This window comes from Wyeomyia smithii, chromosome 3 (assembly GCF_029784165.1).
Source record: "Wyeomyia smithii strain HCP4-BCI-WySm-NY-G18 chromosome 3, ASM2978416v1, whole genome shotgun sequence".
In the NCBI taxonomy this organism is placed as follows: domain Eukaryota; kingdom Metazoa; phylum Arthropoda; class Insecta; order Diptera; family Culicidae; genus Wyeomyia; species Wyeomyia smithii.
Genome location: NC_073696.1, coordinates 124,451,493 through 124,477,868, shown reverse-complemented (window position 1 = coordinate 124,477,868; position 26,376 = coordinate 124,451,493). Strand labels below are relative to the sequence as shown.

The 26,376-nt window shown below is 37.9% G+C and overlaps 3 protein-coding genes across 11 annotated transcripts in view; 1 reads left to right on the top strand and 2 right to left on the bottom strand.

The window, feature by feature from the left end:
- Window positions 1–7,205, bottom strand: part of LOC129727944 (location of vulva defective 1-like) — a 150,565-nt gene extending 143,360 nt beyond the window's left edge. The window contains exons 1-3 of one of the 9 annotated variants that reach the window (XM_055686242.1): window positions 6,871–7,205; window positions 5,812–6,576; window positions 5,310–5,590 (exon numbers count right to left, since the gene is read on the bottom strand). In XM_055686242.1, coding sequence (XP_055542217.1) covers window positions 5,310–5,392 — 83 coding nt within the window. In that variant the 5' untranslated portion in view covers window positions 5,393–5,590; window positions 5,812–6,576; window positions 6,871–7,205. Of the gene's footprint in view, window positions 1–5,309; window positions 6,632–6,664 lie in introns of all 9 variants that reach the window. The other 8 variants (XM_055686247.1, XM_055686245.1, XM_055686248.1 and 5 more) reach the window with 8 other exon arrangements.
- An 8,533-nt stretch (window positions 7,206–15,738) lies between these two features.
- Window positions 15,739–17,408, top strand: LOC129731148 (uncharacterized). The gene is made up of 2 exons (XM_055690929.1): window positions 15,739–15,994; window positions 16,052–17,408. The coding sequence occupies exons 1-2, from the start codon at window positions 15,918–15,920 to the stop codon at window positions 17,358–17,360; spliced, it is 1,386 nt and encodes a 461-aa protein (XP_055546904.1). The 5' UTR covers window positions 15,739–15,917; the 3' UTR covers window positions 17,361–17,408.
- A 406-nt stretch (window positions 17,409–17,814) lies between these two features.
- LOC129731147 (serine/threonine-protein kinase RIO3) lies at window positions 17,815–20,019 on the bottom strand. The gene is made up of 3 exons (XM_055690928.1): window positions 19,618–20,019; window positions 18,335–19,556; window positions 17,815–18,272 (listed from the first exon to the last, which is right to left on the bottom strand). Exons 1-3 carry the CDS (start codon window positions 19,827–19,829, stop codon window positions 17,934–17,936), a joined length of 1,773 nt encoding a protein of 590 aa, XP_055546903.1. The 5' UTR covers window positions 19,830–20,019; the 3' UTR covers window positions 17,815–17,933.
- Window positions 20,020–26,376: the final 6,357 nt, after the last annotated feature.

Genomic DNA, 26,376 nt, shown 5'->3' with positions numbered 1-26,376 from the left:
CTGCGGCAGAAAACCGGGCCGAAGAAAACCATTGCCGAAGACGTTCGACACCCTTAAGTTGATAATTTATTTTTACATTTGAGCTAAATGCAGGATTTAATGAACACAAAATTTTTAATTTCTCAACTGTTCGTTCTGCTGATTTTGTTTTGCTAGTCAAGTAATATAATCAACAACTGATTAATAAACAGATTTGTCTGGGATTCTTTTCCCAAGTGGCGCTAGTGAATGATTGCAGCATTTTATAATGTGAATACCTTTGTTAAAACGGTTATATCTACAACAAAGGTATTCAACAGAACAACTTGAAGTTTGAAAGTCAAAATTTCATCGAACTTTTTTCATCTAATAAGATTCGAGCCCAAATCCATCCGTTTGTCGAAGCTGGCGCTATAACCTCGCGCCTCGAAGCTTGAGGTTTTGAAAGTAATAAAATTTGCTCGTTGATAAAATGTTTCATTTGAAGCTGCTATATTATAATTTTTTTTCTCAGTCTTTCATTATTTTATCTTCAGTCTCGATTGAATTAATTGTTCATTTTATTTTATTAATTGTTCATTTTACGATGAATATTGTTTAACCTGATGCCATAACTTTTTCTAGCCTTTTCCATAAAAGTTTCACGTATCAGTCAACACGACTGCTGTGAACCGATTTTCTTCAGTTGAACCTCTAAAAAGCTTTGATAAGAACCTAAAAAATGTTTATAAAGCTTCATAGTGATTTTTTCGAAGTCCGTCTAAAAATTAATTTGGGCACTAGAGGGTTAATTTTCGCATCTCTACAATAACTGAAATGCTTTTAGAATTTTTAACTCCATCCCAACTATAGTTCTTTTAAGAGTAAAATCTTCAATAGTTAATAGCTAATCTGAATGATATGAGAAAGACACTTCCTTGTACCAGATACGTCAATAGCAACTTAAAACAATCAGTAATTTTCGCTCATTTCAAGATGGCTTGACAAAGTATTTTTTTTTAATTCTTTTAGCACCAATATTTAGTGGTTAATTTGTGGTTTCGAAATCCAATTTGTGGTAATTTGTGGTTGAGTAATTTCTGAGAAATTTCAGAAAACTGAGTCAAGCCATCTCTGACAATGATTTCGCTTCAAATGAATCGGACAACGATGATATATACATAAATCGAAAGCTCCTAATTTGTGGTTCACAAAAATGTAGTTTTTGTAGGCATACTTCATAATAAAATAATTAAAAAACTATTATTTAAATTTTTGAACATTGTTTACCTCTTGTTGTCAACACCGACCGTAGGCGGCGCTGGTAGACCATCAAGATGATTTTTTCTCAGAAAGCTTTCGTGTAGCGATGAGTATGATGAAACTAGAGATACTCATAGGGAGAGATATGCGGTGAGCCAAACGAACCGTCAAAACTGGAGTCAAACGAACAAGAAAGGTAACACCACATTGAGAGGTTTTGCAATCAGGTACAAAAAAGAACGTGTTCATTTCTATACGATTTTTCGTTCTATTGCCAATGAATGAGTGATTTTTACCCGGAGTTCAACAAACCTTGTGTATAGGTAACAAAATAAGTGAAGGTGTATAAAATTAAACATAAACATAAAATATATCACCTTAACAGTTTTTGCGAAGCACTTCACTATTCTTAAGGACTTTCACCGTCACCACCGATTATACAAGTCGAATGTTAGTCAACATTGCGCTTTGAAAAGAGATCTGGCACCTCTGACATATGAAACCCAGTTGCCGAATTGGCGATTTTTTTCACCGCGAATCTCTTCCTCTGAGTATTTCTAGGTGAAACAGTATGTAAACAGCAGGGATACTATATGTGCAGATTTGCTGCGAAATGCAAATGTTGATCAATTAGCAGATATTTGTAGTTGACAAGCCCCCGTGTGTTTTACGTAAATTTCCTCAAAATAAGTGAAGTTTTACGTAGACATGCGAGCGTAATTTTCTCAATCTTCGGTCGAATCATTTCCGGAAATGTAGTTTTGCCGTTTACCGATTGTTTGAAAAAAAAAAACCTAAATTAATACTCCTAGGGGTGTGATCTGGTCATTCTCATACAAAATCTATTATATGTTAAAATCTATTAGCACATACGTTTTAACTCTTGGAATAAATTACAGCCTGATAATAATAAAGAACAATTTTTTGTTTCGATAAATATAATAATATTTTTATTAACCAACTACGCAACTGTATTCGACTGTTGGGTATTTTAGAAACCGGAATGATGCCTGAAGATCGGGAATGGGCATTAGAACTGTAGGGAACGGTTGAAACGCATGGTAAATGCCCAAAGGTGTGAGTCCTGACTAGAATTAAAATTCGATATTTTCTCGTCTCAGGAATATGCTACTACAACCACCCCCTGAATAATAAAACAAAAATGCTTTCAACGGCAGCGATAACTGTATGTCGTATACAGTAAGGTCGCTTTTTACGCGGGTTGCTTTCCTCCATTACTCAAAAACGGTACAAGATATCGACCTCATTTTAATCACGTTTTCCGTTTTAGGCCACGAGTGATCATATATCAGTTTAAAAAAAAAATCACAATTTTTGGTGTAAATACTCAAAATTTAAAATATTGAATTTTGGTCTCTAAACTGGCCACTATCATATTCAAACGAGGTTTTAACGTTTTAGGACGGTTTTCTTTGTTATATTTGCAACTCAAAAAAGTCGTTTTTTACGCGGACCCATACAAATTTGGAACGCATCCCCCGCGTAAAAAACGACCTTAGTGTATATGAACGACTGTCGATATGTTCTAGATAACCCACTAGCACTAACATCGGCAGGTGCCAGTACTATGCTCATCCAACGCCGCGTACCGTCGGTGTAGACAACAAGAGGTAAACAATGTTCAAAAATTTTAATAATAGTTTTTTACTTATTTTAATATGAACTATGCCTACAAAAACTACATTTTCGTGAACCACAAATTAAGAGCTTTCGATTGATGTATATATCATCGTTGTCCGATTTAATTGAAGCGAAATCATTTTCAGAGATGGCTTGACTCAGTTTTCTGAAAAAAAAAAAAACAATATCGCACGCTTAGCCTTGGGGCTAATAGCGGTCTCGAGCAACTAGATTAGTTGAGTGATTTCGTTATCGATGTTGTTTTTTTGGCACATTTTGCATGTGTAGGATAAGTACAACGATACACCGTGCCCCAGTGCTGAGTCGAGAAAATTTCCAGCTCGAAAAGATCCTCGACTCGATCGGGAATCGAACCCGATATCACAACCGTGTGGGAGAGCTAGCCGACCGACATCGCTAACCACAGAGCCACGGGGACCACCAAATTCTGAAAATTTCTCAGAAATTACTCAACCACAAATTACGACAAATTGGATTTCGAAACCACAAATTAACCACTAAATATTGGTGCTAAAAGAATTTTAAAAAAAAAATTCTTTGTCAAGCCATCTTGAAATGAGCGTAATTTTCAAACATTTTTTTTTTCCTTGAGGCAGTTTTCTAAAACAATTTTGTTGAAATAGGATGTACTAGAGCGCCCAAGAAACATTTCATAAAATTTTAGGGTAGATGAATCAGGAGAAGGAGGAAATACAGAATACTCTATTTTCTGAAATTATAGGCAAATCAACTTGTCGCTTATAGACTTTGAAGCTATTTCAACTGAACATTTCCACCAGCTAGGTTCAGCTGTGACTAGATCGGGTAATGCTGCACCTGTGCTAATGGATATGGTGGGAAGGTGAGTTGCTTTTTGAGATGGTGGTTCCACTCAGCAACGGAGGAGGGCCTCTGTGTACTGCAACCCGATAACTATCATCCAGCAAGAAACGCTATAGGCACACCACTACTAGTCCCACAGCACACCGCAGTGCTGCGATTTCGCTTTGTCAATTTCTCTCGCTCCCGTGGCACCTTCTTCCGGTTCAAGCCGCGAGCCCGAGCTGAACTGAACAGTGGAAAAGTTTTCTGCGAATCTAGGTTGTCAGAAAAGGAGGGAAGATAGCTGATGATGAGTATTATTTGCCTGTGTGTTGAGTGACGTGTGCGGGAGAGATAAAATTGAATGAAATAAAGAAAAAAAATGTGTTGAGAGGTCATATTTAGTGGCGGGAAGCAGCAGACGAGACGTGAAGTACTTTTATTGTACACACATTTCACGTTTAACTAAAGATGGCAGCAGTGTACAGGAACACGGGATGAGGTAAAGTTGTTCTTTTCATTATTTGTGATGTTGGTTTATTCCAGCAGACATCAGGTTTATTTCAACAGCTACCAGCATCTAATGCTCTGTTTCAACTAGCGTTTTTCGATTAGTTTTATTTTACTACTAGTTTTATTCGGTTTGATGATTTTTCCGCACCACATCTATGCATTACAATAATTTAGAATCGCAGTGATAACTCTACGATAACATGAAATAATTTTTATGAAATAACGTTTCATAGCGTTGACAAGAAAGATTTTAGACAGTCACAATTTCCCTTACTAGAAGCTTCAACATTGTAGAACGTACTTTTTGGCACTGCATCAAAATTTGTCGACTAAAAACGAAGAAAACTCCAATTATGTATTGGATACAATGAAAGATACACAGTTTACGATTGGTCACTTGTAAACCAGCTCTATGAGAAGACCGTTATACGAAACTGCGTAGTTCTTTTCTAGTAAATGATTTGATTCGGACGTATCATACTTTTTCAATAGAAACATATTTCAACATCAATCAAAAATGTCATTTTTGCACCATAATTTATTTGTAAATTCGTGAATCAATGCGGTTTTGGTAGTTGTGTCATTTTATCAGATGAATTCACCATTAAAAACATGAATGCTTTGTCGAAAGACTGTTGTATAATGGCAGCGATGTATATAAAATATAGTAAACTGTTTTATGTCTGATTGCCTAAAATTATAGCTAGTAAAAGAGCGATTCTAAAAAAATATATACACTAGAAAAAAAAATAAAACAATTTTCTATGAAATGTTATGCATCATAATTATACATATACATACATGTGGAATGAGTAAACCAAAACAATATTCTAAAGAGAGGCTGTTGAAAGTCTTATAGGTTTTAATATTCGAATAGAATATATCACTTCAGAAAACTAGAAATAACCACTAAGGTTACGTACAAGCATGCTGTTTACTGCACAAAACAAAAGTAGAAACCTTTAAATATAACTATGAACATACAATCGTTCGCACAATATTTATAAAATTTCATTTTTCAAAATGTATTTTAAAGTTCATTCAACAAAAATTTTTAAAATTAAATCTTTTTTTACTAAAATATGACCATTTAGCTCGGTATAAAAACTCACCTTTTAAAATGCTCTCGTATCCTGTCCTCTCGTATTGTTTCGGGTAAGTTCCCTACCCAAAGATGTCGAGTCTCGCGTACCATCGTGCCTCAGGTGCTTCATGGAGGCGATTTTCCGTTCTGGGGCCCGCCAGCTCACACTGAAGTGAAATTTTCAAAGGAAAACACTGATAACACTTACCGACAAGATATAGGGCGCAAATTTGGAACGGGGAAAAGGGATATTTTCGCTTGAATCACGGTTTTGTTTTCACGAACACGAAATCACGCCGCTAGACGAAACTGGGATTAATCGACGGATTAAGCCTAAAGATTGAAACGACCGCGACTAAACGAAAACTACGTTCACACATGGCGATGTGCAGAACATAGTTTAATCATTTCTTGGTAATGATGACCGCATCCGTAATTCACGATTTCAAGAGCCGAAGACTCTGGAGCACAATTTGTTAGGCTGCCTTTTTCTTTCGTTATTATAACACTGATTTGCGAAATACACTTACACCAAAGGATTAACACTTGGCCGAACACTTATTGATAGAACGCAAGGAATTTGGCTTTTAAAGAGATGTTCCAGGAACGCTCTTTTTGGTTAAAAGCTTTTTTCCTCGTCCGGATGAGCAACCCGGATCAAAACATTTTATATGTTTGCACTACTTAACGTAATGACTTTTCTTCTTCTTGACAAAAATATTTATGCACTTTACAATATAGAATATGGAAAAATTTCCTCCTTCCTTAATTGAAGTAGAAATCACTTGTTCACAGAAAATGCACTTGTTTGACCGCTAGATTCACGCTGATTAGCAGAACAGCTCCAGATCGTTATCCCTGCATTGGAATACAGGGGGCGTTGGCCGCTTGCCCGAATGTGAACTCTGGATCCAATCGGAATAACGATTCCGTCTAAAGGAAACGACTCCAATATTGCTGCTACGGCAGCAACACAGTTTTTTTTTTTAGAACAGCCACGACGTTGATTTTCAGGAACTTGTGAGAAACTATCTCTAAGAACTTTTTAGTGCCCCAAATATACGGCAAGAGGAATTTTAACAGCTTTTGATTTGTAACTGAATGAAAATGATATTTTCACTGACATTTTGCTGCCCAAATTTACCTTTTCTGATTTAAATTTCTCACACACTATAGCAAATGCAAATGGATCGTAAAAACAAACTCCAGTAGGTTGAACTGCTTTTAATCGTAGATTGGAATCACTAACAATTCTTTGCTGGATAACAATTTATGTTTCACTTGCAATCCTGGAACTACATAACAAATTAATTAACCATAAAATCAAATTTGTTCCACTGTATGACATATCTATAAAATAGATCAAACAATGAATCAAATTACTAATTCCATCTTGACACATTTAAACTGTAACTATTAGTCGTCCATTCTAACTGTGCACATATTTTTTCACATTGCCAGCGAAGGAATATTATCGCGTACCGGAAATGGATCTTGAACCCAAATAACGCAACAAAAAACGTAGTTTCATTTTTCTTCCTTTGCTTGATCACAATTTAACAAACAAAAAAGTTTCTTTCGATAATTACACTTTTCCAAACTTGGCTTGTATTTCTACAAAATTTCCACACTATTTCGAAAGAGACACACACTTCTTCCTACTCTTCTGCTTCTTGGTGTACTTTGCTTCGACCTCGATGTGCCTCTTTCATTCACTCCTTTTTCCTTTAGTCACTACTCAAGAGCATTGGGCTATGCCTCTATCTCTCTCTGGCGCTCGTTCACTCTTGTAGCTTGTTTGAATGCTCCTATATTTCTCCTTTCTGTTGTTGGATGATAGAAACAACGACGACAACGCGTTACATCGATGTCTACTCATCGCGTTCCTGAAGCTGACTGAGTGAGGAGACGCGCGCACACACCAAACGGCTCCAATGCGGCCATCACTATCGCATACATGAGAATGAACTGTACATTTCGTTTAAGCTGTGTGTGCGCTCATTCTTACGCTGTTCGTTGGTCGAAACGAGAAAGCACTATAGTTTGTTACACACCCAGCCAAATAAACGTGCACACGAAATTACTCGGAGAATTCTCGCAATTTTTGATGCATCAACGAATCTCTTCAAAGAGGCTACGAAACTCGAACTCAATCTGCATCTCTCTTATGAAAGCCGATGATGGAACAAAGTTGCCAGTGTTATTGATTATAATTGACCGGGATGCAACCAAATTAAACCAGTTTATTTTTAAATATTAAGGGTTTAACCGTTTAACACTGATGTAAAAACTAATAATTTATCTCTCATGAAAAAACCGAAATTATTATGATAGTTTATTAAGTGTTATTAGAAAAATTCATTGCTGCTGGTTACAGAAAATACACGAATACTACATGGGTTGTAAAACCACATACTAAGGGCATCCTTAATGGCGCGCTTCTAAAACCCCGTTTGACAGTGCTCTATCATCACTTCAACCGTACCGCTCGCTCACGGGAATGGCACCGCTATCAGCTATCATACATTTGACGCGTTACCAACATCACTGGCACTGGCACCCGAAAAATGGTCAGTTTACCCTTATCTTATGTTGATTCGGGCAAACCGACCAAATGTTGACTGCAGTTATTGACAGCATATAGGATAATTTTTTTATCAAGATTTTTGTATGTAATGTGATATTCTAAGTGATATTTTGTACAATAATTGTGCTCCAAAACAAATAGAAGCAAATTGTGACGGCATAAAAGAAAGTTTTGTGATGAACGGTACAGAAACAGATGTCCGTTACGCTTGAAGGCTACCATACCAATCCCTTGCGCTCGCTGCTAAATTTGGCAGAGCGATGACAGCGCTTCTAAAGGTTTTTGCTGGATGAAACGTCAATCAGAGACGATTGCAACCAATGGAATACAGAAAGGTGCGGAGATGGTTTGAGTCTCGGGTTTAAAGGGCTTCTTTTATGTTAACAGTGATGACGTAGAAGTCAAAAAACAATGCCCAAAAATCAATGTTCGATTATTTACATGGAGAACAGCTGCCAGAAAATCGATGTCAATATTATTCAACGAGATATACATGAAGGTGCGGAAAAAAAGTTAGTCAACATAAGACAGTAAATCCTAAACAACGTCACAACGTGAATCGAACAACACGGTTCGTGTTTCGAGTGTGAGATCTCGCCTGATTACGTTTAGTTTATTATTGTCTTCATGAACATTATAATGGTATACTTGTAGCATAAGCATTCTTCTCCCGCTATCTCCCCACCTTTATTTGCCTTATTGAATGAAATTCACCACTAATCTCAGAGGAAAAAGGGTAAAACGCAAAAAAAGCGTCTGCGGAACATGTGGTAAAATGTGCATTTTTCGGTTTTTTATTTTTTTTTCAATAGTTACAACCTCCAAAGAAATCTACGTGAACATGACAGTGGAAAATATTCACATAACTTTTCCGGTAGTTATAACGTGAAAAATATTTCGAGTGTAAAGTTTGACAGTACCTTCATTATGACGAACCCCCCGATGCCGGGCCCCAAACAACAATGGCCGCAAAGGGAAGACAGTTGACGAGCTATTTACTCCTGTTTATAGCGAATTTCTTTATTCCACTGCGTCAGGGCAAATCTGCCGAGCAATAAAAAAACGGCATCGCGATTTACGATGCAAGTAAAGAAGAGATGCCAGATAATTGTTCACGAACTAAGCACGTGCGGTGGTGGGTTGAAGCCAGGGGCCTATAAACGTCAACATTTTGCCTACCAATCATAAATTCATCACGGCGGTAATATTTCATTTCAAATGGTTACAAAACTTATCTTACTCATTGAAAGTGCATATTGTATTGAAAACAAATGTTGAGCGCTTGTTTTTTTTTTCATCTATAACGACATTTACTCGAGAATAAGTCTACCGACAAAATGGGACGTTTACTCTATTACACTTGTTTTAGGGCAAACCAACCAAAAAGTGGATACCAGAAACGCTGATACCTGAATCAATGAGTGGTAGATGGTAAATGTATGGAGTTTGACAGCCACAAGAGCCCCCTGGTTGAAGCTGACAAATTTTACAGTGTGCTTCGGGCAGCACGCCAGGTTAAATCGAGCGAATAAAGAAGAGTTTTGACAGCAGTTAGTGCGCTTCCAGGTCAAAACGAGGCGAGCTGGTGGAATAAAGAAAATTGCTGTTAGTGTTGCCTAATCTGCCGATATCGCTATTCGTAGCAGTGTGAAGCACAGCACTGCCGTGAGATGACATTTTGACGTAGATCCAAGTGATCAGTTTTTCAGTACGGCCCAAAAACGAAAGAATTCTTCGTCACTATTGTATGGAAATGTGTGCCAACGTCACTGTTTTTTTTTCTTTTTTATTTGATTTTATGCAACGTACGAATAAGTAACAACGAAAAGGAAGATACCAAAAGATAGGCCTTCGAATAATGAACAAATTGGCATAAAAAACTCATATTCGAGAAAGTGGCACTTACGTCACTTTGTCATCTCACGGCAGAGCAGTCAGGGGTCTGATGTTTAATGAGTATCCCGTATCCAAAATCTTAATGCAATATGGCGTCATTTGCTCAGTAAACAACCTAAAAACCATGATTATTATCGACCACAGTGCAGTTCTAACATGATATTAAACTTTTATGCAACGGCAAATTGAAAAAAACACAGACTCGAAAAATTAGTCTGAAATATTTGCACATTCAGTATTTTTTCGTTTGAGTCATCATGCGTTACAGCAAGAAGATAGTTACACGCTATCAGAAAACGAGGCATATGCGTGTTCTCTGTTTTGAGTGTAGTATTCGTTTCTCCCTCCCAGGTCTGAACAAGGCATTACCACATACATGAGACATACGTAACACTCAGGAAGAAATCTTCCAAAAAAGTTGGTACAAACAAACTACTCGAAAGTACCAACCTCTGTAAAAAAAACTCTGTTTGAGTAGTTTATGGAGGTTGTGTACCTGCGCAGCCCTGCATTTGTCTCGTTCCCACTCGAAAAATGCAGCATTGATTTTGTAAACAACTTTTTGACAGTTTCGTGAGGGATTTTGTTGAGGGCTCGAGTAGAGCCGCGATGAAGAAAATTCATTCCGTTCATTTTCGTCGAGCAGTTCATACTGGTGTTGGTACCGGGTGATGTGGGGCAAAGAGTACCAAAAAAAATCGCCAGTGTTACGTACGAACACCAGTGCGCAGACTAAGAACGTACCAGGGGGTGGCGCACTTGTGTTCGTGGGAATGAAATGGCATGTTCAGACTACAGACAAACAGACGTACCACTCCATACAAAATTCTAAGAAAATTATGGTTCCGACTAACTTGTGCGTCACCTAGTGGACATATTCCGCAGTTCATACTGGTGTTGGTACAGGGTGATGTGGGGCAAAGAGTACCAAAAAAAATCGCCAGTGTTACGTATGTCTAAGTATGTGATATTACCGTGTAAATGGTGTTACCAAAATTATCACAATGATGATTGTCATTACTGGCACATCTTGTCGTTTCTTGCTGTGTCAGAGGAACCGCAACGTCAGTGGTACCACAATGTCAGTGGTACCGCTATAAAATTTGGTAACGCGACTTTTATATCGGATTTGACGTTTATAGCATAGCCCTGATATCAGTGTAATGCCACATACTTAGACATACGTAACACTGGCGATTTTTTTGGTACTCTTTGCCCCACATCACCCGGTACCAACACCAGTATGAACTGCTCGACGAAAATGAACGGAATGAATTTTCTTCATAGCGGCTCTACTCGAGCCCTTAACAAAATCCCTTACGAAACTGTCAAAAAGTTGTTTACAAAATCAATGCTGCATTTTTCGAGTGGGAACGAGACAAATGCAGGGTTGCGCAGGTACACAACCTACATAAACTACTCAAACAGAGGTTTTTTTTTACAGAGGTTGGTACTTTCGAGTAGTTCATTTTGTACCAACTTTTTTGGAAGATTTCTTCCTGAGTGTTACGTATGTCTTATGTATGTGGTAATGCCTTGTTCAGACCTGGGAGGGAGAAACGAATACTACACTCAAAACAGAGAACACGCATATGCCTCGTTTTCTGATAGCGTGTAACTATCTTCTTGCTGTAACGCATGCATGACTCAAACGAAGGAATACTGAATGTGCAAATATTTCAGACTAATTTTTCGAGTCTGTGTTTTTTTCAATTTGCCGTTGCATAAAATTTTTCTCAGAGTTTTGAGTTCGACCTTGATGAAGTGTGTTCGAAATTGAAACCAAAGCCTTAAATCATGAGAAGCGCAAGTTTATTAATCGAAGTACGCTAGCATGATTATTACTTAAAGCTTACGAAATTTATTATTTTACGTAAAAACAAACCAAAATATTTTGTAAAACGACAATGAATACAAAAACTGTTTGCGATGAATATTTTTTCGAGCTACGCGATACCTTTCAGTTATAACAATACTCTTCGCAAAAAAATGCTTTTTTTTTCTTGGTTAAAATTGACAGTCACTGACATCTCATTCTGGTTCATTTTGACACTCACACAGCTTCGTATCCGTTTCTCCCTCCCAGGTTCAGACTACGCCTCATATCACCTGATATCGCCAGATGATATCGGATATCATCTCGGGTGTTCACACAACAGCAAGCTGATATGATTTGACATTTGCTTTGGCAGTTGAAAAGAGAAGAAAACAAGAACAGGTAAAAGCGAAAACAAGACAACAAGAGCAATGCAATTAGAGTAGAGATGTCAGGTAGTTGGCTCGCACCAACGCGAACTCTCATATGCAATTGTCAAAATGTGCGGGATGACAAGAGCAAAAATATTTCCTTCCTTGTTGTTCGCATGCAACGCGAATTTTGAAATTTGTGGGGTTGCGTCAAATGTCTTTGGGACGTGTTGCCAACTGCTACAAATCTGTTTTTTATTGGTTTTCGAACATGATATCCGCGATAGCATGTAGCCGAGGTGATATCCGATGACAGCTCGACTGTATGGGATAGCAGGTGATATGGTGGATGGTGATATGGCCTCGATAGCACGAATCGCCTGATATCAGGTGATATGCGGTGTAGTGTGAACGGGGTATAACATGCCATTTCATTCCCACGAACACCAGTGCGCAGACTACGAACGTACCAGGGGGTGGCGCACTTGTGTTCGTGGGAATGAAATGGCATGTTCAGACTACAGACAAACAGACGTACCACTCCATACAAAATTCTAAGAAAATTATGGTTCCGACTAACTTGTGCGTCACCTAGTGGACATATTCCGCAAGAGATAAACTTTCAGATTTTCTGCTGTTTTGGCAGCACGTCGTGCGACAACTTAACTGAGTTCAAAGAGAAAAAGCCACCCCTCTGGCACCCTAATCTTATATACCTAGAGTTTGACAATTCCCCCATTATGACGAACCCCTCGATGCCGAGCCCTAAACAACAATGGCCGCAAAGGGAAGACATTTGACGTGCTCTTTACTCCTGTTTAGTGTTGCCTAATCTGCCGATCTCGCTATTCGTAGCAGTGTAATAGAACATACATAAAACATACGTAACACTCAGGAAGAAATCTTCCAAAAAAATTGGTACAAAATGAACTACTCGAATGGTACCACACCCTGAATAAAATCACTGTTTGAGTTGTTTTTGAATGCAGTGTACCTGCGCAGCCCTGCATTTGTCTCGTTCCTACTCGAAAAATGCTGCATTGATTTTTGAAATAACTTTTTGACAGTTTCTCATGGGATTTTCTTTGGGGCTCGATAAGGCCAAGAAAAAGAAAATTCATTTGGTTCATTATTAATCGAGCAGTTTGACAGGGCGAGGCACGGAGTACTATGGGGCAACGTGTACCAGAAAAAAACGCCAGTGTTACGTATGTCTTATGTATGTGGTAATACCCCGTTCACACTACACCGCATATCACCTGATATCAGGCGATTCGTGCTATCGAGGCCATATCACCATCCATATTACATGCTATCCCATACAATCGAGATGTCGTCGGATATCACCTCTGCTACATGATATCGCAGATATCATGTTCGAAACCCCATAAAAATCAGATTTGTAGCAGTCGGCAACACGGCCAAAAGTCGCAACCCTACAAATTTCGCAATTCGCGTTTCATGTGAGTAAGAAGGAAAGAAATACTTTTGCGATTTTCATCCCGCACATTTTGACAATTGCATATGGGAGCTCCCGTTGTTGCGAGCCAACTAGCTAACATCTCTATCCTAATCCCATTGCTCTTTTTGTCTTGTTTTAGCTTTGACCTGTTTTTGTATTCTCCCCTTTTAATTATCAAAGCAAATGTCAAACTTTATCATCTGGCGATATCAGGTGATATTCGGCGTAGTCTGAACACAGACAAACAGACGTACCACGAGATTTATTTTCGTGAATCAAAATAACGGTCAATTCAAAGGAGTTTCAGTTATGCGGAATATCTCCGCCACAGCGGTGGTGGCGCTGATGTGCCTTTTCCTTCGAACTCAGTTGACAGTATTCGAGTACCGTGCTGCCAAAAACAGCAGAAAAACTAAAAGTGTATATTTTGCGGAATATGTGCAGTAGATGTCGCCCAAGTTAGTCGGAACCACAATTTTCTTAGAACTTTGCATGCAGTGGTACGTCTATTTGTCTGTGGTTTAGCTATTCATTGATTTTTTAAAATTCTATATTAATGTCCTTCGATTATTAAATGAAGAATAAGCTAGAAAGAAGCTGGAATAATGGAGCTGTTCAAATAACCATGTTCATGAAATTGTGGACGGTAAAATACTAAAAAGAAAATTACGGAAGGACGATTAACTAGAATTAAGGACAGAAGAGGAAACGAAGTATTGTGCTTGCTCAAGGATGATATAAAAATCTATATATGCTGGCAGTAAGATCTTACTAATGGGGACTGGGGGGAGGGGGTTATCAAAAAATTTTACCATGTCTTACAAGGGAGGGAGGGGGTTGAAATAGTGGAAAAATATGCTTACGTAATATTGAACGGCCCCTAATACATGGGCGAACCAAATACATAAAACATACATAAAACTGGCGTTTTTTCCTGGTACACGTTGCCCCATAGTACTCCGTACCTCGTCCTGTCAAACTGCTCGACAAATAATGAACAAAAAGAGTTTTCTTTTTCTCGGCCTTATCTAGCCCCAAAGAAAATCCCATAAGGAACTGTCAAAAAGTTATTTAAAAAAATCAATGCAGCATTTTTCGAGTAGAAACGAGACAAATGCAGGTACACTGCATTCAAAAACAACTCAAATAGAGATTTTATTCAGAGCGTGGTACAATTCGAGTAGTTCATTTTGTACCAACTTTTTTGGAAGATTTCTTCCTGAGTGTTACGTATGTCTTATGTATGTGGGCGAACTGTCAATGTAGTGAGTTCAAGCAGATTTCAAGCAGTTTTAATTCGTGGTTTTAAAACCGAAGGACAACGGCAGAATTTTTTTGAAAATCACGTTTTGCTTCGAAATGCACTTTCAGATGATATAAAAAACTTGTATAGTTAAACAACCCAATTGTTGTTTGGTCTTGACGACATGCTTGGAAAAGGCGTCATTACGCCGTGTGTGTATCTGGGCCCTAAGCAGCCCAATTTTCTCATGTTTCAAGTTTTGAAAACTTATATTAGTTATATGTTTTTCAAGAACATCTGGCATCTCTGGCTTACTCTCAAGTTATATTGTATTCTTTAATTTACAATTGGGTCCTAAAGCTATACCAGTTTTTATATATCATTTGAAAAAGCCGCGTTTTCTGAGCAAAACGTGATTTTTTAAAAATGTTTATCGTTGTCCTTCGATTTTTAAATGAAGAGTAAAAAAACTGCTCGAAAGGTCTAAGTTGACGTTTGGCCCATGTACACGCTCGTAAATAATAACTCTAAAATGAGTAACATTTGACGCATTTTCGTAAAAAGTGGAACAAATCTTAAATTGAGTAACTCCACAAATACTCAAAACTGAGTAACACTAGGCGTCTTTAAAATGAGTCATTATTACTCAAAATTTGAGTACGACATTACTCATTTTTTGGGTACAGTTCAGTTTCATTACTGGCTAGAAATCCGCAAAGGCCAATAAACGACACCACATGTTCATCAATAATAACCTTGTAATAAAAGTAAACAGTTATAATGCCATCTGAGGCGCACACAATTAAAAAACATTTGTCACAAACTGAAGCACATCGTAATTATCTTTCAAAATGGACGTCGTTACATGCGACGGTACTCAGAAAGAAGTAATATGAAGGGAGCCCAAAAAGTTAGTCAAAGTTACTCAAAATCAAAAAGGACTTCTACTCATTTTTTGACGTCTACGAACATCGTTCTAAACTGAGCCAGAGTTGCTCAGTTCATGAGTTATTATTTACGAGCGTGTACGGTATATGAGAGAGCTGTCATTTAAGGCATTTCGAGCAGTTTTTTATATTTCATTTAAAAATCGAAGGAAAACGATAAACATTTTTTAAAAATCACGTTTTGCTCAGAAAATTGCACTTTTTCAGCTTATATATAAATATCAGAAAACCGTTTCAAACTTTAGGACCCAATTATTCTTCTTAATAGTGTGTTTGTTAAGTTAAAACAGCAAATCAGTTTGATAAATGTAACAATGGTGATTTGCACGTTCTTTTTAAATAACAGTTGTCGCTTTGGTTCAAAATGCATTAATGACCACATTGATTTGGCGTAAGACAAATATTATTTTCATGAACGTAATCATTAACAGTGTTGTTTGTTTCGCAGGTCTGTTATCAAATCCGAAGTGGATGGTACTCTCAAAGGTAACCAATGGCCACTGTCGTGCTTTGGACCCTTTAAAGGGCGCACTTGTGTGCCGAATTTCATAGAAGATTTCAGTTATGAAGAAATTAGAATGATGTACCTGAAAGCCAAAATGCAAAATAATATTGCTGAGCACCAGATGCAACTGGGAAGAATGATTACCGAGGCTAAACAGAAAATGCAATGGCTTGCCACGACAAACTCAAGCATAATGAATATATTGATTGAATTGTACAATCAACAGGAAGATTCTTCAAAACCAGTGATCGGTCAACCACCAACCGGACCTGTAAATAATCCATTCGCCGCTCAAATGGAGAATTCTGCTCCCGGTTCTACAGCGAGTATTTTCGGAGGGGGAAGTGCATCTGGAGGATTTGGAACAATGAATGCTGCTTTTGGCAATTCAGGAACAACAGCGGGCAATATATTCGGTACTGCATCAAATCAAATTGGATCTGGTATTTTGGGTGGTGCAACTAACAGTACTTCGGTTGGAGGAAACATGTTTGTGAATCCTGCTCAAGCCGCAGCAACAGTAACCTCAAATGTATTTGCCTTACCGAATTTGGGAAACAAACAAACATCTAGTAACGTATTTGGAGCCCCTCCTGTTTTTGGAAACACCAATGTGTCGTTATTTCCGGCCAATCAAAAAAGTCAGGATTCATATTCAGATCCGGGTGGATCCATTTTCGGCGGAAACAGTGCGGCCTCAGTTCCTACTGGACATTTATTTACACAACAAGCTCAATCGGTTTTTGGTCAAACATCAAATCAGAATAAAAATCTGTTCGCAAATGCTTCGCAAACTCAACATGCTACAGGAACTCTTTTTGCGCCTACTCCTATAAATACAAATCCATTTGTGAATCCGACATTCGGAGCTTCTCAAACATCTTCCCAAGAACATCAAAATTTGTTCGGATCAAGTTTTACACAATCACCCCAACAATCAGTACAGACTAGTATGTTTTCCCAACCTGCAACACAAGCTCCCGCTGGAAGTATGTTCGTCCCTACACCACAAGTAGCACAACCGGGCCAGACGGGCCCCTTTACAGCACATCAGCAATCTGCATTTGGGAGTAATGCTACATCAATCAACACTCCGTCAACTACAACTAGTACCGGCTTAAACACCCCGTCTGTTACGCTATACAGTAGAATGGAAGACTTGAACAAAGAGCAACTGGATGCGTTCAATGCCACTGCTTTTGAAATCGGCAAAATCCCAACTGTTCCACCACCTCGTGAGCTATGCAATTGATTTAAAATTACTAGGTACCTGTTGACATCAATAAAAAACATCTTCGAATATCTATTTTTTCCTCATTAGGATTTAGTTATTTAGTGTTTTGTTGAAGAGCTTCGGTCGTATACAATGCCTAACATGATCGATCTGCTCTGAAAGCAGAACTTTCCAAGGCTATTCAAAATTGGTCTAAAGGTCTTCGCATTAAGTTAAACCAATTTGGTCAATTTTATATTACGTCAAACGATGCTGTGTCAAAATACCCATTTTCATACAAAGAATAAGTTAATAGAAACGTAAAGTAGGGTCCTGCAACGTGGTTTCCCAGTAACAAAAAAAAAAATCCTAATTAATTTTTTTTTGGATGATATTTTTTGAAAAATACTTTTTCATCACAGTAATGATAAGAAAAAAAAACTGTCGATAAAAAGTGGTTGCGTGAGTACTCTGGAATTCAAAACGAACGTGATTGTGTTTAAGCGTCGATTCAGCTTTAGTAGACGATGTAGCAGGCAATATATTTTACATTGAGTTATTTACATTATCGTCAAATTGTAGACCACCGCATTATTGGTATTCCGGTTTGCATCAAACTGCTACTCTTTCTTCGTGGGGTGCCAAGCATTCGCTACTCGGACCATCGGTCGCTGGAGCGTCACGGCAGTTATGACTCGGGTGCACGTCACTTTTCTTTTTGTTGTTTTTATACTTCTCAACCTTTTTCCAAGCAAAATCAAACGGATATTCCATTGGCTTGAATTGTTCCGGTGTATTATCATCAACGGCGGAAACAACATGCGCTGGTTCTCCTTTCATATGAATTCGTTCTAGTATTGTAGCGTTATGGCTAATAGGATCTAATCCTGTAATATGGAAGAACAGATCTTCCTTAGTTTTAACATCGCTGACTCCGCGCTTGTTGAAAAACTAAAATTTGAGAAATAGATATATATTTGTATGTATGACCCCGTGCGTTATAGTAATATTACCGTGCTAATATTATTGCAATCTCTCATCAAGAACTCAAGAGCTCCTGGGTGTCCTGGCTCAACCGATTGAGCCACATCTATGATCCAACATTGTTCCTTATACCAGAGAATATTATACTCTGAAAGATCCGCATGCACCAGCCTGGCGTCGTTATATAATTTGTACATGATTTCAACAATTTCTTCATACGCACAAATCAGTTGTGCTTCATTCAAAGTAGCTTCTTTTAGTTTAGGTGCCGGAATCATATTCATGCCGATGAAAGACATTACCAATATATTTTTCTTAAATGTTACAATTTCTGGACAACGGATGCCAACCCTTTTCATCCTGTTTAGATTGTGGAGCTCCTTTTCTGCCCATTGATTGATGACAATTCGAGCGTTCTGCTTGGAATATCTACCAGCAAAGCGAAAATCATCTTTGATGTACCGATCTCTCTGTTTAAATTCGTTCAATGTTGTACTAAACACCTTTATAGCTACTTCGCTAGGAAACGATTCACCTTCTTCCAGGTTAGGATTGGATGGATCAGTCTCACCGTGTAAAATTACCGCTTCTTTTCCGGTCGAAATTATACCATCAATCGAGTTCAGAAGCTGGTTATTTATCCATTTATACAAAATAATCCTGGTTGATTCATCTAAACCCATTTCGGCAGTGGCAACATTTTCCTTTCGATCCTGTGCGGTGTTTTTCTTTCGGGATGCCTTTTTCGAATGCGATTTTAACTGATTGAACACATAATTTGGTAGTTTCATATCAAAACCTGCTCCGTCACCAGTAGAGAATTCCGGTGGAAAAGACATGACTTTACATGCATTTTTCCTTCCGACAATATCTTGGTTGTGCTTTGTCACCATTTCACCAATATCGTTCACCTTGTAGCCAACGCGAGGAATAGATTTCTGTTCCTTTTCGTTGGTTTCGAACCGATCCCAATCTGCCTTTTTCGAGATCGGCAGTTCTATTTCATGTTCATCATACAGTAGCTCCTCAGGAACCATACGATAATTTTTTAATGATATTTTAACCCTCGAATTTCGGTTCATGTGGTTTTCTTCTCGTTTCAGTTGTTCATCATATTCAGAATCAAACTGAGCTTGTAAGAGCTTCGCAATAGTAGCATCAGATTCAAGTTGCTTTTGGTCGGCCTCTTCAATTGCTCGGACAATTTCCTCGAGAATGATCTCGTTTGAACTAAAACTTGTCGGCTCTTTGCTACAATATAGAATAAATATTGAAAAAAAAAAAAAAACAAAAAACAATATATGTTATAAACCTCGTGCTCAACAATTCACACTTGTCTAGCAGTTTTCCAGGATCAAGAGACCTTGAGCATCCTGCCACAGGTTCATTATTTTCGTTCACTGTTAACGCTTCCGGTTGAACAAATCCTTCTTGCTTCTGAAGACCACGAGCAAATTCTTCAGACATAATTTCTTGGAAATCAACACTTTTCACTTCTTGCACAGCTCCCCACGGTGAAGACATCGTAACTACTATAGTGATACTATAGTGTCTATAATCGTAACTATTTCTACGACAAGTGGTTTCAATTACTAAATAATATGAAATTCTGTGGATCTAAAGCTTTATAACGTTGATTTAAAGATTTATAACGTTGTGCAATTTTTCGTGAATGCAATAAAAAATCTGCAGCCGAACAAAACAAAACAGAGAAAAAAAACTGACATCAGAGCTGCCAGATTATTTCGGGAATTATTCAATCTTTAGTGTTGATTAGAGATGGTCGGGTATAGGAAATTTGTTACCCATACACGACTCATCGCGAATTTTCAAAACCCACCCGACCTAAACCAGAAGCACTTCTGTTTAACTGCCCCGAAAAAAAAAACTACGATGTATTTTGCGGTGAGAACAGTAAATGCACAATGTTTTTTATTGTAACCTTAAAAAACATGGTATTTTTTCTGTGAGCTTGCACACGTTTTTTGTTATTACCATGTTTTAACAACGTTTTTTGTTGTTGAATCTACCACTGATAATAATTTTACCATGAAAAACATCGTAAGTGACTACTAAATGTATGGGAAAAGTGCCTGGAAAAATATTGTTAAAATCCATAACAACCCCCCTTTTTCATTGTAAAAATGGTGAAAACAATGTTTTTTATTGTTCTGGACAATGATTTTCAATGTAAAAATGATGAAATTATAATGAAAAACATAGTTAGATTATGGTAAAACTATGTACAATTACAGCAACTTTTGAGGTTTTTTTGATGTTATTTTTTTTCGGGTGAAGAGCCAAAAATGAGACAAAATCTCTTCATTTTAAGTACCGACATCTAGCGGTGGAGAGGACGCATTTTACACTCGAAATTTTATTACGCTTATATTCCATTCATTCAATAAAAGGACTGTATGAGCTCTCACTGCTTTTTAGCCGAGAGAATCCTTTGTTCTCCCTGGTACTGGTATAGCGAGGGTCCCTTTTAATGGTAATCGTACAGTACCACCCGCATACGTGCAACGGCTTTTATGTAGATATATTTTTAATGAATTCTATTGTTGCCCAAGTTGAAAACTGAATATCTTGACTAACGACAATCATTTTTTTAGATTGTACCAAATGTCGTAAATAGTGCTGTGTATAGCGCGTCTGATATGCATTACTTGCAATATTAAGTATAAAAGACGGTACGAGAAAAAAATATTGTCGTTGGTCGAGAAATTCGGTTTCCAAGTCCAACGAAAATATTCAAGTAAATCAACTAACAGGTTAAAACAATTTCAACAGTCGCGAGATGTACGATCCAAGAAAATTTGTTAAACAATGTTCGAATGGTTGAAAGATTTTTAGTTAATTTGTTCTATTGACGTTGATTGTGAATTGTGAATTGAATTTTCGCTTTAAAGATCTCTTGTATTCGGTCCTGTCTTAACTTGATATTGATAGATTTAACTACTGGTCATTGAAGCAAAAAAAAAAAATAATTCTTTGGTGCATGTTCAAACTATTGGAGCGAACTGTTCGAACGATGCACTGTAGAATCAATGTAGGATGGAACAGCAAAAAATGAATGCGAAAGCTTGGGTTTTGTTCGAAGTTGCATATCTGTTCTGTGATAATTTGTTTGCTGTCCTCATAAGGACAATTGTTATTCAATTTCCTATCGGACAATCGGATAATTTTGATCGCATCTGCGTGCTACCCCGACAGAAGGGATTGCGGCATTTTTCTGATAACACAGTTGAAAGCGGTCTTTACACTGAAAATTTGACGACTGATGTATTTTGAGCGCCAATATTACAGAAAGTTTGTGTGTTGTCAAAATGAGGTAAATTATCATTGGATGCATCTACTACTAATGCTACTGTCACCGCACAAAGGGCAACTTTCACTAAAGACAGTGCCGCTGCATAAGCTGGCCCTGTCACTATCGCTGCTGATACCCGCTGCATCTGCTACTATCCATTGCTAAATCTGCGGTCGCTATCCGCTGCCATTGCCATCCGCTGCACTAGTACTGCTGCTGCTAAGTAAGGACTGTTGTAGTCGCTGTCTAGAACCAATATGAGCAGTTTCGGCCGATACAAGCCCCTATAGGCCAAATAGTACATTTCGAATAACTAGGTCTATAATTCTGTCGACCGTGCTTGGGAAAGTAATCATATAACGACCAATCAGAGGTCGAATTGTGCGTTTTGATAAGGCTTGACAGTTTTCAATAGTACAATAGTTCGAATAATGAAATTACAATTTACTGCATTTGAGAAGATTTTCCAATCGGTTGCTGCAAAAACGAAAGAAATCCATTGAAAACTAACCGATTTATTAGCATTTGAAATTGGACATACAGTAAGGTCGCTTTTTACGCGGTTTTTTTACGCGGGTTGCTTTCCTCCATTTCTCAAAAACGGCACAAGATACCGACCTCATTTCAATCACGTTTTCCGTTTTAGGCCACGAGTAATCATATACCAGTTTTAAAAAAAAAATCACAATTTTTGGTGTAAATACTCAAAATTTAAAATATTGAATTTTGGTCTCTAGACTGGCCACTATCATATTCAAACGAGGTTTTAACGTTTTAGGACGGATTCTTTGTTATATTTGCAACTCAAAAAAGTCGTTTTTTACGCGGGCCCATACAAATTTGGAACGCATCCCCCGCGTAAAAAACGACCTTAGTGTATTTTTCACTTTTTCCGGGATTTTCATTTTAAATCCCTATGTAGCCGAACTTCCTGAGAGACGTTGTAGTTCTACGTCAAAAACTTTGTTTCCTTTTTTTCTGAGTTTTGTTGTCATTGTTACTTTAACCCTAATCACGAAGTAGTCCGAATATATAGTATACATGCATGAAGAAAGTAAGCCCAAGTGAAAGAGATGCGATCAACAACCTTCGATTTCGCTGGATCGAATTTGTTTAGAGTTCCAAGCGAAGTGAAATTTTTGCAAGTTGCATTTTTCACGCGCGTGAAAAACTAAACATTTTGTATGAGATTTTCACTTCGCTTGGAACTCTAACCAGGGCTTTAAGAAGGACCATTCCACGAGTTTTAGCAGGCTGAGTTGAGGCTTAGATGATTGAAACCTAGATATCCAACTTAAACAACAATACGAGCAACAAAAAAGTGGCGCCCCTCCTAAATTAATGGCGGTTGGGTGAACTACATATCATGAGCACACCTAGAAAAATAACATGGTAAAGGAAAATATCATCATTTCAAGCATAGTTTTTAGTTCCAATCGAAGTAAAAATCAGATAAGTGAACCAGCTAAAAATTTTCGCTAGCAAATCAATCGTGAAAATCTGGTTGTGTACTGAAGTTCCATGTAAAGCGAAATTCTCGAGTTAACGCTCGAGTGAAGCGAAAATCAGACGAAACTGTCAGAATAATATATGAATGAAATAGCTAACTTTGCAATAAATAAAATCTTATGCTCAGTAACTAAAAATATCTTAATAAACTAACAGACCCATCGCGGTCTTTATACATATATACGCTTTCTAGTCGTGATTTACAGACCAAATCAGACGCTGTAATTAGACGAGTCGATTTATGTTTGTTCCGGGTAAATTCCCTTCGGATGGTACCTATAGTCAGGTTAGGTAACATTCCATGAAGTTTTCTTCAGCTAGCCGTTTGCCTTAATAAAACCCGTTTGTGCTAGGATAGAAATATATTTCTATGTACTATTTTTGGATTGCTCTTAAAAATTACATTCAGCACTCAGTGTCGTCAACCAGGTGGAGTTTCATGTACCAGGCGGTCCATTTCATCTCGGTGTACCTAGTCATTTAGTAAGGCCTCCTAATTCTCCTAAACTAGATACATGCAAAAAATAAGGAAAATACAATATCGGTGCGATTCCAAGGTTTCTGGAATGCGGAGGTGCCTCTGGAATTTATAGATTAGTCCATCACTTTTGTCTCCGACTTTCACGGACACGCCCGATTCGTTTTTATTTCCTAATGATTCGACTTTAAACTGGCGTTGCATGCGAGAAAAAAGGAAGGAAATATTTTTGCTATTTTCATCCCGCACATTTTGAAAATTGCGTATGAGAGTTTGCGTTAGTGCGAGAACTAGCTGACATCTCTATCCTAATCCCATTGCTCTTGTTGTCTTGTTTTAGCTTTGATCTGTTTTTGTTTTTCTTCTCTGTTCAATTACCAAAGCAAATGTCAAATCATATCAGCTCACTATAGTGTATAGTGTGAACACTCGAGTTGATATCCGATATCATCTGACGATATCAGGTAATATCCGGCGTAGTCTGAACGAGGCATTAAGATTATATGCAATGAAGCCCAACTTGGATATCTATGTTTCTTTAGTCTATGGTTGAGGTTAAGCATGGTATTCAAAGCAATGAAGTCTAAAAAGGACCTACCGACTACATAACGGTTATAAAATTAATTAAAATGTGTCAAGTGCTGCAACTTTCAAACGGCATTCGATAACTGCAATGTAGGTGGCATCGGTTTTGTTTCCTGAAGCTGCCGTGAAAGACAGTAGCGCTAGGTGGCGCTTGTCTCATTTTTATTTTGGAACGTTTGTTCAGATAGCAGTGTAACGTAACGAGCGAAGCATAATATTGTGCATGCAGAGAAAAATCGGAGGCGACGAGTCGCTCGTCTGACAAGGATTTTCCAGCGAATTCAACAACAACAACAATTGATTCGACATAAAATGTCCCGAAATGTGCCACTGTAATATTTTCTAATAGTTTTGAATGTATTCTAGTCGCAAAACTATGTCAATTTAATCAAAGAACAATAAAACTGCATTGTACTGTGCGAGAAATAATCATACAAAATGACATCGCTGGAAATCTTCGCGTCGCTGGACTCACCAGCGAATTGCAGAGTAGTGCTGCAGCGACAATATTTATTTCTTGTTCCAACAACGCATTTATTTCTTGTTCCATAAAGCAAAGCACTCGACGTTATGGGAAATAAAAATAATTACCCGAGAACAACAGATAAGCACACTACCGCTGAACATCGACACTGAACGCACTAGAGATACTCAGAGAGAGAGAGAGAGAGAGAAAGAGAAAGAGATAACCGATGAAAAAACCGCCGATTTGGCAACTGGGTTTTACATGCCGGAGGTGCCAGATTTTTTCTCGAACGCATTGTTGACTAACTTTTTTTAGACTCGATTTTTCGGTGGTGGGCGACGATGGAAGTCCTGGGGAATAAGAAAGTAGAGGTGTTTATTTTTATGTTCAATATCATACACTTACATCGCACTAACACAAACGCGCCAGGAGAACTCTATAAACAGTGCTTTTTTTCGTGTTTCGATAAATCAGCTGTCAAATTGCATGTAAAATTGATCCAGTGATCCAGCTAATGCTGGCTTCACTTGTTTTCTACGTAAACGTCAGCGATGCCACCGGGTTGCAGTTATCGAACGGCTACTGTACTGGTCTAGGTTTAAGCACTTTAACACTGGTAACACATATGAATATAGCATAGACTAACAGACATAACACTTTGAACAAATTATCGATCAATCCATCGTTCGGAAGATAAGTTTATGTAAGTAACACTAGCACCACCTACTGCCGTGTTCGCACTGCGTCCTACATTTCCACAACAGCGCTAGCCTTGGTGCATGTGTCAAATTGGGAACTGAGGAAAATGTATGAGATAACATGACAGCACCTCAGACGGCGTTGTTGCGCGACGACTGTTATTTGAATGAAAATTTGAAATGATCGTTTTTTGTGGCGATGGAGCTTGGTTTCTGTGTTACGTCTGTTAGTCTGTAAATATGGTATTTAATATGAAATATTTTTGAAACTAGTATTTTCACGATTGGAAATAAAGCGAATCGATTTCATATGGCGTCACTACCAGAAATGAAAACATTTAATTATTCGTGAAATTGGCGATTCAACGCAAAACTAAAAACGACCATGCGACTTCTGGGTTTGAACTTCAGGACTAGAAAAATGATGATAGATTTAATTTTTAGCCAAGGCTGATATACACAGGACACTGTTCTTCGTGCGGTATTTGCGTATAATGGATGTTCTTGGCGTAAAGAAGAATACAGCTGGTTAGAAACATTCAGCAACATCTAGTAGACTGCTTACTGTCAAAAAAATACATATAAAATTGCAAATATATGAGATCCGGTTTCGTTTCTAATTTGAGGTTATATTTTTACAGGATTTGATGGGTGCAAAGCGTGTTGGAATTATATGTTTTTTTATATCTAGCGTTTAGTGAATAAAATCTAAATTTTTAAAGTTTCCCGCTACGTAAACTTGTGATAACTCACTGCAAATGGAATCTTGATTTTTTTTTCTTTTTCTCGCTTTGGTGCAGACCTAAGGGGAGACAACTGGGTATAGATTTGCATCCACTTTGGGAACCACTCGCTGATTGGTTGAAATTGAAAACCCCGAGTGAACAACATAAGGCAATCCACGAGACAGTTGCGATCAGCTGATTTCAGTCTGTTTTCAGCTTATGACAGTTTTATGTATGTTCAATCGGTCTCAACTTGGATGCAATCCGGATCCAGAAGCGTGAAAAACAAATGTTATC